The sequence below is a fragment of the Prionailurus bengalensis genome, chromosome D3, assembly GCF_016509475.1.
Source record: "Prionailurus bengalensis isolate Pbe53 chromosome D3, Fcat_Pben_1.1_paternal_pri, whole genome shotgun sequence".
Classification (NCBI taxonomy): Eukaryota; Metazoa; Chordata; class Mammalia; order Carnivora; family Felidae; genus Prionailurus; species Prionailurus bengalensis.
The window spans coordinates 57,698,540-57,714,058 of NC_057356.1; the positions used below are offsets into that span (position 1 = coordinate 57,698,540).

General features: G+C 45.4%; 1 protein-coding gene across 16 annotated transcripts in view; it reads left to right on the plus strand.

The window, feature by feature from the left end:
- Window positions 1-15,519, plus strand: part of FHOD3 (formin homology 2 domain containing 3) — a 476,592-nt gene that overhangs the window by 338,904 nt on the left and 122,169 nt on the right. For 8 of the 16 annotated variants that reach the window (XM_043558622.1, XM_043558624.1, XM_043558627.1 and 5 more), the window contains 2 exons: window positions 11,836-11,934; window positions 14,917-15,270. The exons of 6 other annotated variants lie outside the window; for them this stretch is intronic. In XM_043558622.1, the coding sequence (XP_043414557.1) occupies window positions 11,836-11,934; window positions 14,917-15,270 (453 nt within the window). The remainder of the gene's footprint in view (window positions 1-11,835; window positions 11,935-14,916; window positions 15,271-15,519) is intronic. 2 more of the 16 variants (XM_043558628.1, XM_043558629.1) reach the window with 1 other exon arrangement.

The window sequence follows — 15,519 nt, forward strand, 5'->3', positions numbered from 1 at the left end:
CACCCCCCAGCCACAAAGAAATTATCATAGCAGAAGTAGCATAGTGGTTAGGAGCTTAGATGCTAGAGTTGGACTACTTGCTTGGGCTCAGATCCTGGCTTACTAGCTGTGTGACTCTGGGGAAACTCCTTACCCACTCTGTGCCTCAGATCCTCATCCAATAATAGTACCAACGTCAGAAGCCCCTGTGAGAATTCAAGGAGTAAGCCAGGTAAAGTGCTTAGCATGAGGATGCTCTGCACAGAGTATGTTAATTTTTTTTTAACATTTATTTATTTTTGAGAGACAGGGACAGAGCAGGAACGGGGGAGGGGCAGAGAGAGAGAGAGAGAGAGAGAGAGAGAGAGAGAGAGAGACACAGAATCTGAAGTAGGCTCCAGGCTTTGAGCTGTCAGCACAGAGCCTGATGCGGGGTTCGAACCCACAAACTGTGAGATAATGACCTGAGCTGAAGTTGGGTGCTCAACCGCCTGAGCCACCCAGGCACCCCTAGAGTATGTTAAATAAAAAGAGTAAATGAGTGAATTTTACTCCCCCACCAACCCCCATCCTCCACCCTCCAGCCTGCTTTCCTTGGAGGGATCCCAGGGAGGCTTAGCCAAGAGGGAAGCCAGCCTTGTCTTCTGAGAGTGCCCTGGAGAATTCAAGGAAGCCTGGGCACATCTGGGACAGGTATCTGCAGCCCAAATGCCTTTTGATGATTGTGATGGAGCATGCTTCCCAAAGACACATTAACTCAGGAATTCAGAGACAATTATATCACACTTCAGGAATATTCAACTACGGTATTCACATTGCCCCAGAAAAACAGTTCCATTCCTGAGAGTTTTTTTCCCCCCCCAACTATGTGGTTCTGATTTTATAAACATGAGATTAAAAATGGCTAGAGATGGGCCCCCACGGGGGAAGTGGCGGTCAGGGCCTGCTGCGTGCAGGTATCTGTCTCCCAGAGGTCTCAGGACAGGGCAGAGTATGAGTGGGACAGAGGGTATTGTGACTCTGTCCGTGCCAAGCCTCCAAACTGAAACAAATACTGACTTCCTAGACTTGAGAAGATACTTAAAAACTTTTTTTTTCACCTGTGACAAGCTTTGTAAAATGCTCTTCCAAATAGGAAGGTAAATAATTTTGATCATGGAGAAAAAAACATGAAACCAAGATGAGGTACCTTTGTGTTTGTAAAAAAAAAAAAAAAAAAAAAAAAAAAAAAAAAAAAAAAAAAAAATGGCTGGGACTTGGGACTTGGGTCCACATCATAATAGCTCATGTCTGTAAGGAAATGAGCAAGCCGCCATGCCTCCAGGAGAGAAATCCCCAGTACTGAGCAAGTCATTTCAGAGTAGCCTTACATTAACCGACTTCTTAGTATTGAAATTTTATATTACGATTACTGCCTTGAGTTTGTGGCAGAAATACTAATTGATGGGCTAAAGGAAAGAAGAATCATATTGATGCATTCTTCACTCAGCTCATATGTTCTTGTGCCTGCCACCTTCCTGGTTCTGAGCCGAAATGGTACAAATGACCCTCCTGAAGCCTCAGACAGTGGGCGCGTAATTATTGCAGCAAGTAAATGTGGGAAGCTTGGGAAGAGGGCTTTTGAAGGAAGTAAACAGGGCTGTGTGATGGAGGGTCTTAGGGGTATGAGGATATACCCTTGAGGAGAACTTGCAGAAGGACACAAGGTTATGGACAGGAAGAGCAGTTGTAAGGGCAAAGAGCTGAGGAACGGCTAGGTAAGTGCCACATGGACTAAACAGATTATGGAATGCAGCCAGCGGTTACAGGAAATGTACCATCTCAGAAGTACCAACCCACTTATTATGTCAGTTGCTGTATAAAAAGATTGTAGTATAATATATGTTAAAAATTTTTTAACCTGCTTATTTTCTCACCTGATTTTTAGCAGTGGTTATCTCTGATGCAAGGGGACTTCATTTTTATCAGTAATATTCTCCTTTTTTTTTTTAATGTTTATTTTTGAGAGAGAGCATGAGCTGGGGAGAGGCAGAAAGGGAGAGGAACACACAGAATCCGAAGCAGGCTCCAGACTCTGAGCTGTCAGCACAGAGCCCGATGTGGGGCTCGACCTGGCAAACTGCGAGATCATGACCTGAACTGAAGTTGGAGGTTTAACCGACTGAGCCACCCAGGGTCCCCAGTAATATTCAACTTTTTGAAGGAAGCAGATGTTCCTGTAATTGCATATTAATTTTAAAAGGTTCTTTAGAAAGAAGGATAGTAGGATGAAGGTCGTCCAAGATGTCTCTTCTGGCATTTAGGCTATATTTTCAAGGTTAAGAAGAACTCACTGGGCCGAGGGAATGCCACGTTCACAGGGCAAAGGGAGGAAAGAGCTTGATGGCCCCGGGTAGTGAACAGGAGTCTTAGGAGGAGACAAGGTTATAGAGTGTGGATGGGGACAGAGAGGTGACACAGAGATGAGGTTACAGAGAAAACAGGTGAAGTCATGAGGACCTTGGAAACCAAAGCACAGAGTCTGGTGGTTATTTGGCATGTAAAGCTTAGCCACGCACATCTGAAGAGATGCTTGTCTTCCTGGTGGGGATCCGATTGGAGGTGAGGAAAAGTGGCTCGTGGGACCCTGGGTGGTAGCCGTTGATGCAGAACTACTGAAAAACATTGGTACCTTGGACTAAGGCAGTGGTCCTCAACCGTGTGCAGCACTGAAAATCACCTATGGTCAGGCTACACCTCAAACTAGTTGAATACAATTTCTGAAGGTGGGACCTGAGCACTAACATTTTAAAATAATGTATCTCAAGGGTGAGGATCACTAGGCTGGAGGTTTCTTTCTGCCGTGGAGAATTTGAGGCCCACAGTAGAGAAAGACTCAGTGGTCATCACTGCTGGCTGGACCTCCCTCTCGGACAAGGCTGCGCCCCAAACCGGAACATTGTGGAAACTGTGTGATTATGCAGGGCAACGTGTGGACTGGTGGCACGTGCCCAGTTCCTTTGGCAATAATCTTTGTAGGTAATTCTGGCCCTTTGCTGTTCTTTTTTTCTCTTCTTATTACCTCCTTTTTGTACAATTCATTCTTCATTGGCATCCTCACCAGTGGACGGCCAGTGAAGTGGAAAGCGAATGCTACCCAGACAAGGTCATGTGGTTACTCTTGGTAATTTGGAGGCATGACTTGAGGGGGTAGAAAATAGAAGATGAGGTTGTTGAGAAAAACCCTGGCTGAAATATAAGATTTGAGGTTTATCTCCAGGTGTCAATTATGTGTACTTTATTGCCATATTAAGAGTTGACTCTGGTGGGTTCAAGTCCAAAGCATGTGAAAAGGCCATTAGAATTCTAGAATCAAACTGAGTCATGAGTTAGAAAGTTATTACTGCACACAAACTCTGAAACACATTGGCTTCCTTATGGTGATTACATTTGGGGTGTGCTTCTCAAAGACACACACACATCCTGTTGCCCTGATTGACAACTAAAGGTTTTTTACTCTTCAGTATACTTCTCTTCCCGTTTGTGAAAAACATGACACAGAATGTGTGTGTGAGAGGGGCCATTACTTGAAATATTTAAAATTAAGCTTAACCAGTAAACACATATGAGACTACATATAGTGGCATAACTTCTGGAAATGGGAGAACTTGTCTCATGGCCACACGATTATGTGTCTTCAGCTTTCACAGGCTGCCAGAGCTGGGGGCTCCCTTTCTGCTTTTCCACTTTATTGTATGGGTGAGATAAGTAGGAAGCCAAGCCAGACCCAAGGCAGGGCTGTTTTCACCTCTGGAGGCAGCCATCTTGAAACCTCAGCCTCGGACTTGGCGTCTCTTCTGTTTTCAAAAGTTCATAGAGAATTCCATTCTCCCTTTATCCTGGTTTCACTTCTCTCCTAGACCTCTAAGGGACATTTAACAGAGTTTACTAGTATCTGTGGCTTAGAATAAAGGTTTTTGGTTTTTTTTTAACATAAAATCAAAGTCTGCATAAAGTAGTGAGGCACCTCACTGCCTATAGGTATCATTGAATTGATTTGCTTTACACCTGAATTGGTTGCAACTTAGCTAATGCATTTTTTCCTATTGTTGTTTATACTCTACAGACTGGAATTCTATTATATTAAACTGTTTTCAGCAGAAAGAGTGTGTTGGATCCATTAGTATTTTATTCTGAAGCAGTATCAAGGGGCACCTGGGTGGCTCAGTCGGTTAAGCGTCCAACTGTTGATTTCGGCTCAGGTCATGATCTCATGACTTGTAAGTTTGAGCCCCACATCAGGCTCCTTGCACTGACACTGGAGAGCCTGATTGGAATTCTCTCTCTCTCTGCCCCTCCTGCGCAGGCTATCTCTCTCAAAATAAACTTAAATAAAGCAGAATAACAAAATAATGGCTTATGCATGAAGATTCTGGCCAGTGGTCCATTTCTTAGGTATATTCAGTATCCATGGCCTGTGCTTCATACTCCTTCTAAACTTTGCATGCTACAGGGACAATAAATACTTTCCTGTCTAACTTTGGGTTCTCACCATGGAAACATCAGCAACAGCTGGGCTCAGTTAAATGTCTTTTCATTCTTTTGGCTGGCAAAAATCTTTTAAGGGAAGCTTTTTTTTTTTTTTTTTAGTGGCTAATAAAACTATTTTTGAATGAAATCACTGCTTCACTTGGTCAGATATGTGTCTTAACTGATTAAGATCACTAATTGGAAATTTTCAAATCTCATCTTGGCCCTTGGTAACCTAGAAACAGTCTTAAAGTTAACAGAAAGTGTGAGTCACCACAAAGCTAAATTCAAACTGGTTTAAGTATTTGTTAACACAGAGTGATGCGGACGGAGCCCAAGGGGACGCTTTCTCTGTCATAAATTTAACAAAACATTTCTAAGAGATTCTTTTTCGTCTAATTTTGATAAGTCATGTACATTTTACAGAACTAAATGGAGCATATAAACCTTATCTAAACCTTCTTATCTAAACCTTCTTATCTAAACCTTCTTATCTTATCGAAACCTTCTGACAGAGCTTTCCAATTAGTTGCCTCAAATGTCATACCTATGTCAAGTGTCGTACTTATGTCAAGACACTGATCTCCTCAGGGCAACCGGGCAGGTCTGGGGTAACTGGGCCCCATAAGCAGCTTTGCCCATTGTTCTAGTATGCTGTGTATCATGTTGTCTGTGCCGTGCAAGAGGAGGGAGGATTGAGCACAGTGCAGGAGAAGAATAGTTGCTTTGGAAGAATAGTGCAGTGATGGTAGAGTGATGAAACCAGTGGAGATTCTGCTTTGGTTTCAGGGGGTAAGCTGGCTGGTAGGAAGGACCTTAGGCTGGGGGTGCCTGGGTGGCTCAGTCGGTTAGGCTTCGACTCTTGATTTCGGCTCAGGTCATGATCTCATGGTTCGTGCGTTCGGGCTCTGTGCTGACAGTGCAGAGCCTACTTGAGATTCTTACTCTCCCTCTCTCTGCCCCTCCCCTGCTTGCACTCTCTTCTGTCTCTCAAAATAAATAAATAAACTTAAAAAAAAAAAAGACATTAGCCTGGATATCAGGAGACTAGAGGTCTTCTTGGCCGGTTGTGTGAACTTGCTCTCTCTGGACCTCATCTTTCTCTTTTGCAAAGCGGGAGGTCTCTGAGATTATATCTCTGTTCTTGCCAGTCTTTTTTTTTTTTTTAATGTTTATTTTTGAAAGCGAAAGACAGAGCATGAGCAGGGAAGGGGCAGAGAGAGAGGGAGACACAGAATCGAAAGCAGGCTCCAGGTTCTGAGCTGTCAGCACAGAGCCTGATGCAGGGCTCGAACTCACAAACTGCAAGATGACCTGAGCCGAAGTCAGACGCTTTACCAACTGAGCCACCTAGGTGCCCCTGTTCTTGTCAATCTTGTTCTTTGACCACCCTTAGCAAGTGCCTCTGTGCTGTGCGTCATGCTAGGTCCACAGTGCCAAAGAACTGCAACAGACAGCACATATTTCCTGGATGTCCCTGGGGGTCTGGTTCCCCAGAAAAGTAGCTGGAGGAGTCATTGTAGTCAGGGAAGTGGCTCCTGCAGGGGCCCTGAAGCTGACATACTGTGGGCATTGGGTGGAAACCTCAACAGACTGATGAAGACTGGAATAGGGAGGTACAGGAAGGGAGCGTAGGAGATGAAGTTGGAGAGATGGTAGAGGGGGTTAGAGTATTGGCTGGGTAAATTGGACTGAATCCTAAGGCTTGAGTAGGGCAATGTCATGTGCAAAAGTTCTTCTTGTCCTCTGGTCAGTCCCTCCTTGGCCTTCTGAGTTTCACCCCAAGAGCATTGTGTGGAATTCTCACTTTCACGGCCAGTCAGCTCCCCACTCCCCAGGTGAATACTTCTTGGTACATTTAGTTGTTCAATGTCTTTCCCCCCATGGGTCTGTAAGCTCCAAGGGTGGGAACCAGAGTCTTGCACATAATAAGTGTTCAATAAATATTTGTTGGATAAAGGGAGAGGGCCCTCTTGCCCTGTAGTTAAAATTTTTTGCTTTTGAAAAAAATTGTTGTTACCTATTTATGGGAAATCTCTACATCATCTCAATTTTACTGTGAACCTACAACTTTAAAAAATTGTTGTAAAAATCACAATTGTATGGCGTTGGATCATTCATAATTTTTGGTTTATGGTACTTTATCATTTGCTGGTCCAGATGTGTTCCTCTTCTAGCTTATTTGTGTGTACAATTTACTTATTGGTATAAAGGACACCAATGAGACTATGGCCTGGCTAAAAACCCAGAGCGTTTCCCATAACTTCTATCCATCCATGCACTTCCGTCTTTCCCATCTCTGTGCCTGGGTAACCCGCACTCTGAAATCTTGTCTATCGTTATCAGGTTTTTTGTTGTTTCGTAGTAGTAACAAACATGTAACTAAACCCACCCTACAGTTTTGCCTTTATGAACTTTCAGGAAGGTCATATTTATTGTTCCTTTTTGCGCTTCTTTTCTCCACATTATGCAGCTCCTGTTTGTCCATATTGTCACGTGAAGTCAACTGTCCTCTATTTTCACTGCTTGGAATATACCACAACCTGTTGATTGTTTTTGTTGCCAGTGAGCATTTGGGTTGTTTCCATTTTTTGGCAATTACAAAAAGTGCTGCTGAGAATATTTTTAGACTCCTATCTTGGTGCACGAGTGTTTCAGTATCTCTAGGGAGGGTTTTTCAACCTTGGCAGTACTGACATTTTGGACTGAATTTTTCTTTGTCGCAGGGGATGGTCCTGTACCTTTGCAAGATATTTAGCAACATCCTTGGCCTCTACCTGCCAGGAGACGGTAGCACCTGCTCCCCAGTCGTGACAACTAAAAAGATCTCCATTGACAAATGTCCCCTGGGGGATGAATCACCCTAGTCAGAAGCACTGCTCTGGGGTATAGTAGTGCCATCAAGCAGTGGCACTGCTGGCTCATGGTACAGGAATTTAACTTGACATGATAAAAAATATACGTTCTTTTTCCTAAGTGCACACTCCTGTCAGCAATATGTGAGTCAGACGACCTATAGTCTCTTCAGCGCTTGGTGTTTCCAGACATCTTAATTTTTCCAAGCAGAGATAAGATGGTATCTCATTGTGGTCTTAATTTATATGTCCTGATTGATAGGTTAAGCTATCTCTTCATACATGTTTATGGGCCATGATCATATGTTTTGCACAATTTTATAGTTGTGTTTTTATTTTTAAAATATGTTTTGTATATTTTTGATATGAGTTTATGTCTGTTAGGTGTGCTGAAATGCCTTCTCTGAATTTGTGGCTTTACTTTTCCTCACCCATAGTATTTTGGCCCTAGAATATACTTTAATACTGTTTTAAATGTTTCTGTTGTACTTTTGAAAGGCTCAGCAACATTCAATGTCCTGTTTGTTTAATTTTTTTTAAATGCTTATTTATTTTAGAGAGACAGAGACAGAGAGCAAGTAGGGGAGGGGCAGGGAGAGAGGGAGAGACACAGAATCTAAAGCAGGCTCCAGGCTCCAAGCTGTCAGCACAGAACCCGACTCGGGTGGTGAACTAAGGAACCTTGAGATCATGACCTGAGCCAAATTTAGATGCTTAACTGACTGAACCACCCAGGTGCTCCTGTTTGGTTGTGTTTGTGTTGTTTGGTTGTTTGGTTTTTGAAGCCTAAGAAATGTGATATCAGCCTGAGACCCAAATTTGGGAAGTAAGGTTGGCTTTGAAGAAAACTCTGCCCTACAGAATTGGTCAGACTATGGGCCTCTCAGTGTCTTTTCCAACGTGGAAGGGGTGGTCTCCAGTTTGAGACTATTGTAAAAAGGAAAGTGCCTATTGGGTTCACAGTAGACCTGTCCCCTGCAGTAACTCCCCATCAGTTAAAAACAAAACACCCCTAGTGGTATTTGAAAAACAAGGCCCAAAGGCCCAGAATTCTTTCTGCACAAATATAAACAAAGTTAAGTTCTACTTTAAGAGAAAATTCAGTGAGGGGAAAAGCAAAATTGTCTGAACTTATTCTTCATCTTAAATATGATCAGCATAAATGATTCTGTTTGACTAATTTCTTCACGGTCTGAAACTAAAATCAAGCATAGAAATTCCCGCATACCGTGAGGCAGTATTTCTTTCTCCATCCATTTGGATGGGAGGGCAAGGCCAGTGCTTTGACCATGGGGCATTCTGGAAGTGGGCCCTCCAAGTAGGTCATTGTGCTGCCTGCCCTGGTCGTGTCCTGCCACTCATGAGAGTAAAGCCATGGCACACACAAGTCATGTGACAGTTTGGTGCAGACTCAGAAGCTGCTGAGCCCAAAGGAGACAGTTTGGTAATAAGCTTAGAGGGATACATAGGGGAATATCTCTGAGACCTTGGTGTAGGCAAAACAATTTAAACCAGGACACAAAGGGTACTAACTATCAAAAAAGATAAGTAGGACTTCATTAAGATTAAGAATTTTTGTTTATTAAAAAAACACTATGACTGGGGCACGTGGGTGGCTCAGTCGGTTGAGCTGCCGGCTTCGGCTCAGGTCATGATCTCGCGGTCCGTGAGTTCAAGCCCCACATTGGGCTCTGTGCTGACAGTTCAGAGCCTGCATCCTGCTTCTGATTCTGTATCTCCCTCTCTCTCTGTCCCTAACCCCCTCGCATTCTGTCTCTGTCTCTCTCAAAAATAAATAAACTTAAAAAATAAATAAATAAACCCACCATGAGGGGCACCTGAGCTTCTGACTTTGGCTCAGGTCATGATCTTATGGTTCATGAGTTCGATCCCTGCATTGGGTTCTCTGCTGTCAGCTCAGAGCCCACTTCAGATCCTCTGTCCCCCTCTATCTCTGCCCCTTACCCTCTCATGCTCGCTTGTGCTCTCTCTCTCGTTCTCTCTCTCAAAAATGAATAAACGTTAAAAAAAAAAAAGTAAAAAATGACACCGTGAAGTGAGTCCAAAGGCAACCCACAGGGAGGGAAAAGATTCTTGCAACACATTAAGTATGACAGAAGGACTTGTCCCCAAATTATATAAAGAAGTACAAATCAAAAATAAAAATACAACCTGGATTTAAAACAATGGGCGAAGTACTTATATTTCAAAAAGAGGATATCTGAATGGAGAATCCCGAAAAGTATGACAAAAGTGCCCAGCTTCCCTAGTCATCAGAGAAAGGAAACTCAGATCACAGTGAGATGTTGCTACACACAGATTAGATGGCTAAAATGAAACAGACAAAACTCAAAAAGAAAAACAAAAACCACCAAATCTTGGCAAGGATGTAGAGCAGGCAGTGTATTCATATACTACTTATGGGAAGTTAAATTTACCAGGTCATTTAAAAAAATTTTTTTTAATGTTTATTTTTTCTTGAGACAGAGACAAAGCGTGAACAGGGGAGGGGCAGGGAGAGAGGGAGACGCACAATTGGAAACAGGCTTCAGGCTCTGAGCTGTCAGCACGGAGCCCCACACAGGGCTTGAACCCACGAACCGTGAGATTATGACCTGAGCCAAAGTCGGACGCTTAACTGACTGAGCCACCCAGGCGCCCCTACCAGGTCATTTTTAAAAACTGTTTAACAGTTCCTGATAAAGATGAACCCAAGCATATCATATGACCAATAAATGTCATTCCTAGGTAACATACTGCATAGTAATATGTACATGTGTTCTATTAAAGACCTGTGCTACAATGTTCGTAATAGCCCTGTTCAAAATAACCCCAAACTGAAAAGTGTCTGGTTATCATCAGCAGTTGAATGGGTAAACTATATTGTGCTCTATTCATACAAGGGAGTGTTATATAACGATGAGAATGAATGGTCTGCAATGACCTATAACAGTGTAGATGAGTCTCCCAAGTGTTACGTTGAACAAAAGAAGCTGGATATGGTATGATTCCTTGTAGATAGAAGAAAACCAGGCCAGGCTAACTGACCTCTGCTGTCTGAAGTGAGGGAGGGAAGGGAAGCAGTCAGAAGGGAGCATTAGAGGAGTGCTGGTTTTATGGATGTGTTTATTTTGCGAAACTTCAGTGATTTGTGTACTTTTCTGAATGTACTTTATACTTCAGTGAAAAGAGAAAACAAGCGGAGGACAGTGGGGGGCAAAAGGGTTGAAGATGTTGGGAAAATGATGCCTGGGGTGGGGAGTGGTGAATTCTGGAGGACTGAGGGCGAGAAGGAGCTGGCAGCATTGAGAGGGTAGAGGATGGCCACGAGGAGATGACAGTGGAGCTCTGGTGGGAGGTGAATGAGAGCTAGGGGGTGAATGAGGGCTTGTGGTCGTGGAGGGGTGGGGTGGGGGAGGAGGTTTGGATGTAAGATCTCCAAGGTGGACCAGTTCTGTTTGATGGTGAGGTCCAGGGTGGGAGGGGCTGAAGTGACAAAAGGTGAAGGTTACTGGAGTTCAAGAACGCGAGGGATTGATATGTCCACGGGGCCTGGGCTAGGTGTTCCGTGTGGGCCATGGCAGGAGTCAGGTGTTGACAGGGCGTAGAGCCCAAAGGAGGGTAGTGACTCGGTTATCGAGGCCTGTACTCATGTAGCTGCAAGGACAACACCCAAATTAAACTGTCTTAAGCAAAAGTGAGAATTTACTATCTTCCGTTAGCGAAAGGCGAGGGCGGAGCTTCAGCAGTACCGGATCCAAGGGTTAAACTTGTCGTGGGATTGCTACCTGCACCACCTCCCACGCCCACACTCTGCTCTCCGTGGGCCGTGGGTCGGCTGCAGGCAGCCTTCCTCCACCAGGAACAGCAGGCGGCCCCGCACTTAGGCCACCCTCACGGTTACTCATCGCCGGAGGCACCAGGAGAAATCCCAGAGGTGACAGTTGTGACTCCACCCGGGCCACCTGTCCACCCTCCAGGTGGAAGTGGATCCGCGTGCCCTGCACCACGTACACTGAGAGTGAGGGAGTGGCTTGTAAACCATGTGTCCCCCCACCCCCACCCTGCCATGAAGGTGAGTTCCAGATTGGCCTGACCCTCAGTGGTTTCTAACCAGCATGGTGAGGTGAGGACTCTGTGCCTTCTGCGGGAGCTGGACATCCCCAAGGACACTCCTGCATGGTTCCGTGTGGAGGAGGAAAACCACAGCAGGGTCCTGCCCGAGGCCGGAACCTGCTCGGAACCACGTGGTGGGGGGAGCAGGGCAGCGGCAGCCAGCCAACTTGACAAAGAAATTCGGCCTGTGCCGGGTTATTGTATCTCTGCCCACATTCAGATTTCCTCATCTCAGAACTGTCTCCTCTCAGACTGTGTCCTTTTCATCTCAGCCAGCTGGCCCGGTTGGTTTTTTGTTTCATCTTCCCATTTGTAACACTCACCTTGCTTTTCCATCTTGTCTCTGTGCATTTCTCTTTGCCTTGCCTTGTCTCAGGGAAGAGGAGGAGGAGGAGGAGGAAGAAGAGCAACCAGTCACGGAGCCCAATTCAGAGGAAGAGAGAGAGGATGATGCCCCCTGTCAGGGCAAGGACAGGTACCGAGCCTGGACACTCCCAGGCTCCCACTAATAGCCCGAGGTTCCTTCCTAATAGGTAGTTTGCAGCCAGCCACCTTTCAGGTCTCCCTTCCTCACTGGCTCCCACTGGCAAACCTTTTCCCTGAGCACGGAGCCACACAGCGACTAGTTTTGTAGAAATAACTGAGCATGTGTTCATTAGAGAACCACACTTTCCCTTCCTTAGGATGCTTTATGGAAAACTCACCCTGCTCCTCCCTCCCTCATTAGTGCTTTGGCTTAGTCAGATTGACAGTGACTAGAAGGATGTTCATCTCTGATCAGAAAATGTTATTAACTCTTCCAGCATTGTAATAAGGATAATTCCATGTGTCTCCTTCTTCCTACTAATTTTACTAATGTAATATTTGATAAACTGGCACAGGTAGCTACGATGTTAATGATGCAGCTCTGCTTTTTATCCAAGTGGACAGGAGTACTTTTTCATCCCCTGCAGCCCAGAAAATTTTCCTGTTATTTATTTTCATACCCAGAATAAGTAACATGGTTCTACGGCCTTTTGAGGGAGTTTACTGTCCTCTGCTCATACCTTTCCAATATACATTCTTTCTGTCTTCAGGCAACGTTAACAGATACAGGCACCTTGCAGATATTTTTTAATTTTATAGATATTTTCCCCAAATGATGTGTTTATAAAAAATAAAAATTGATCGCAGGCAATCTCATTTTCTAGTATTCAAAAGTAATTCTAAAGTCGAATGTTTTTTCATTTAATTGATTACCACTGCAAATGGACTCCTTTACTGTTTTTCTGCAAATAAGCAAAATCAAAGAGATCTTAGATAAATTAGGGTGAAACCTCTTTCTTACCAACTTCAAAGTCGGTGTGATTCTTTGCCGCCTGGCCTCTCTGTCCAGACCATGAGTGCACATAAAAGTGGCCATTTGATGTGCTGAGACACCCACCATTCCCAGGGGCCGTGGAATCTTCTGTGATCTGACAAACTAGTGATTGTTTCCCTGCTTTGGAAATAAATGTCTGGGAAGAAGTCAGCAGGGTGCGGGTGCCGAGAGAGGGAAGGAATGGCCCAGTCACAAAGAGTGAGCCACACAGGTCAGAATGGGGGAGGGGGGTAAGAAAGGTTGCTATTAGAGCCCCTCTCCTATCTGGAGCTGCCATGCCTGAAGGGAATGGTATTCAGTTACGGGTGCTCTGGGAAGGGAGGAAGTTTGGTGTGTAGTCCCACCTTAGGTTGAAAATTAACCACAGGGAATCATGTAGAAATCAGTAATACACTGGTATGGCTCCATATGTGTTTAAATGTACATGTTCTGTCCCACCTACACAAACCCATCCCCCCTTGGCTATTCTCATGGGACAGCACCTAGGACCAGAGAGAAGAATCTGACTTTGAAGGGTAACCTTCAAAACATCCCTCCTGATGTGCTGTCTTAACATAGGATTGTTACTTACATAGGTAGATGGTTATTTACTGTTTTGAAAGATCTTTTAAAAAAATTTTTTTAATATTTATTTTTGAGAGAGACGGCACACGAGCAGGGGAGGGGCAGAGAGAGAGGGAGACACAGAATCTGAAGCAGGCTCCAGGCTCCAAGCTGTCAGCACAGAGCCTGATGGTAGGGCTCGAACTCACGAGCTGTAAGATCATGACGTGAGCCGAAGTCGGACACTTAACCAACTGAGCCACCCAGGCACCCCTGAAAGGTCTGTTTTCTTTATGACCTGATGCTGGAGGGCATTCTTGAACAAACTGCAGTTAGGCTTTTCAGTTTTAGGAAATGAAGTTGTGCATACCGGGGCTTGACCTTGACAGTTACTAAGGCACTCATTAACTTTGAGCTGGATATATTTATTTCCTGGCATAATCCCACCAGACCTTAGAGTGGCAAGAAAGATTCTGCTTACTTCTGCTGGGTTGGTGTCCTTCACAGCTTGCCCTGCCTGCTGCTTTGTGTATGCCAACCCCATGTCCCCACTGTGTGTGTGTGTGTGTGTGTGTGCCAGACCTGGGCTGAGACTGCAGTGAGTTCTCATCCCATTCTCCCCTCGAGCCAGGGCAACTGGTATGTCCCTGCCCTTCTATATAGAGGGAGCTCTGAATCTGAGCTAGGAGAGAAAACAGCTCCCATCCGATTCCCAATGGGCATGGCTGGGAGTCCAGTTCTCTGAGAGAGGGACTGTGGTTTTGAAAAATGCAGAGTTTAACGGAGATGCTCGGGTTATAAGGGTGTATTTCAAAATATCTAAGTGGTCCAAATCCAGTCCTGTGAAGGTGGAAAAGTTTTATAACTGTGGCAGAATTGGGCTGCCTGAAGGAGTCCAGATGGGCTTAGTCGTGGAGATAGGTTGTGGGAAAAGTGTGAAATGGGCAAAATTTGACTTCATCATGCCAGTCCCTCCTTGCTGGCTCTTGGTACTCCTGGCAAGAGACTAGCATCTCTTTTCTTTTTCCTTTTCCATACTTCCTTTCAAGAATGCACCTGAAAGCCGTGACCTAAAGTATGGGGCTTGGGGGATGCTTCTTCCTTAAGACTGGGCTTTTTAGGAGGAGGACAGAACCTTGATTTGACCAAGAGAAAGAAATGAAATTCAAATTGTGGAAATTCAGGTGCCAGCACAACCATTGGGGAGAAACTGGGGAGGCTTGGGAAGCCATTGAAGAAGAGCCTTAGGGGCTCTGTTAAATTCTCCACACAAAAGCCTCCGAAATGCCCAGATGCCATACTGGTTTGCAAGGATGTGTCCTTGCCCTCAGCAAGTCTTGCCTCCCAGATGGACAGGCTCAGGGCGCCAGGATTTTTGAACAAACCAAAGCTTCTGTTAGCCGGCCAGCTTTCATGCTGCAGCTCAAAAAACATAGCTGGATTCTGAAGTTAAGTGGCCGTAGCAGTAGTGGGGGGTTTGTGTCTGTTTTTCTCTTTCCTAACCTTCACTTCCCTTTCCTTCCCTGTTTGCCCTCCACCCTGCTGGGTCGGCAGAGAGGCTCGCTCTGCCTCTGACCAGAGCCCTGCTGGAAAGGATGCTGCTCCCCAGAGCTCAGCTCTCCCTACTGCTTCGAATGCCGCCTCCCAGGGAAAACGATGTCCAGCCAGCACTGCAGTGGGGGGCCCCTTGCGCAGCAGGTCCTCTGGGCCTGCCCTCGTGCTGCCACCCCTGACCCCTGCCTCTGCCTCCCGGCCCTCTTCCTCCGCGCCTGGCCCCCCGAAGGCATCACCGACCATAGAAAAGCTGCCCTATGTGCCCCACAGCCCCTTCCACCTCTTCTCCTATGACTTTGAGGATTCGCCCTTACCCACCAAGGAAAAGGAGGCTGAGGCCCAGAAGGAAAGCAGGTAGATCCAGCCACCTGGAGGCCCGTGTGAGCTTAATCCAGGGAAGGAGACAGCATGTTACTTGTACTGACTGGCTTGTCCTCTGCTGTGCGTGCGTGTGTGTGTGTGTGTGTGTGTGGATTCCAATCTGAGCAGAGGGCGGTGGTGGTGTAAACTAACTCCCTGGCCACTAACTAAACAATTACCAGGATTTAGGCAGGAGGCAGAGGAAAAGTGCCGTGTGTTTGAATCAAAGAGCTCTTCTGTTAT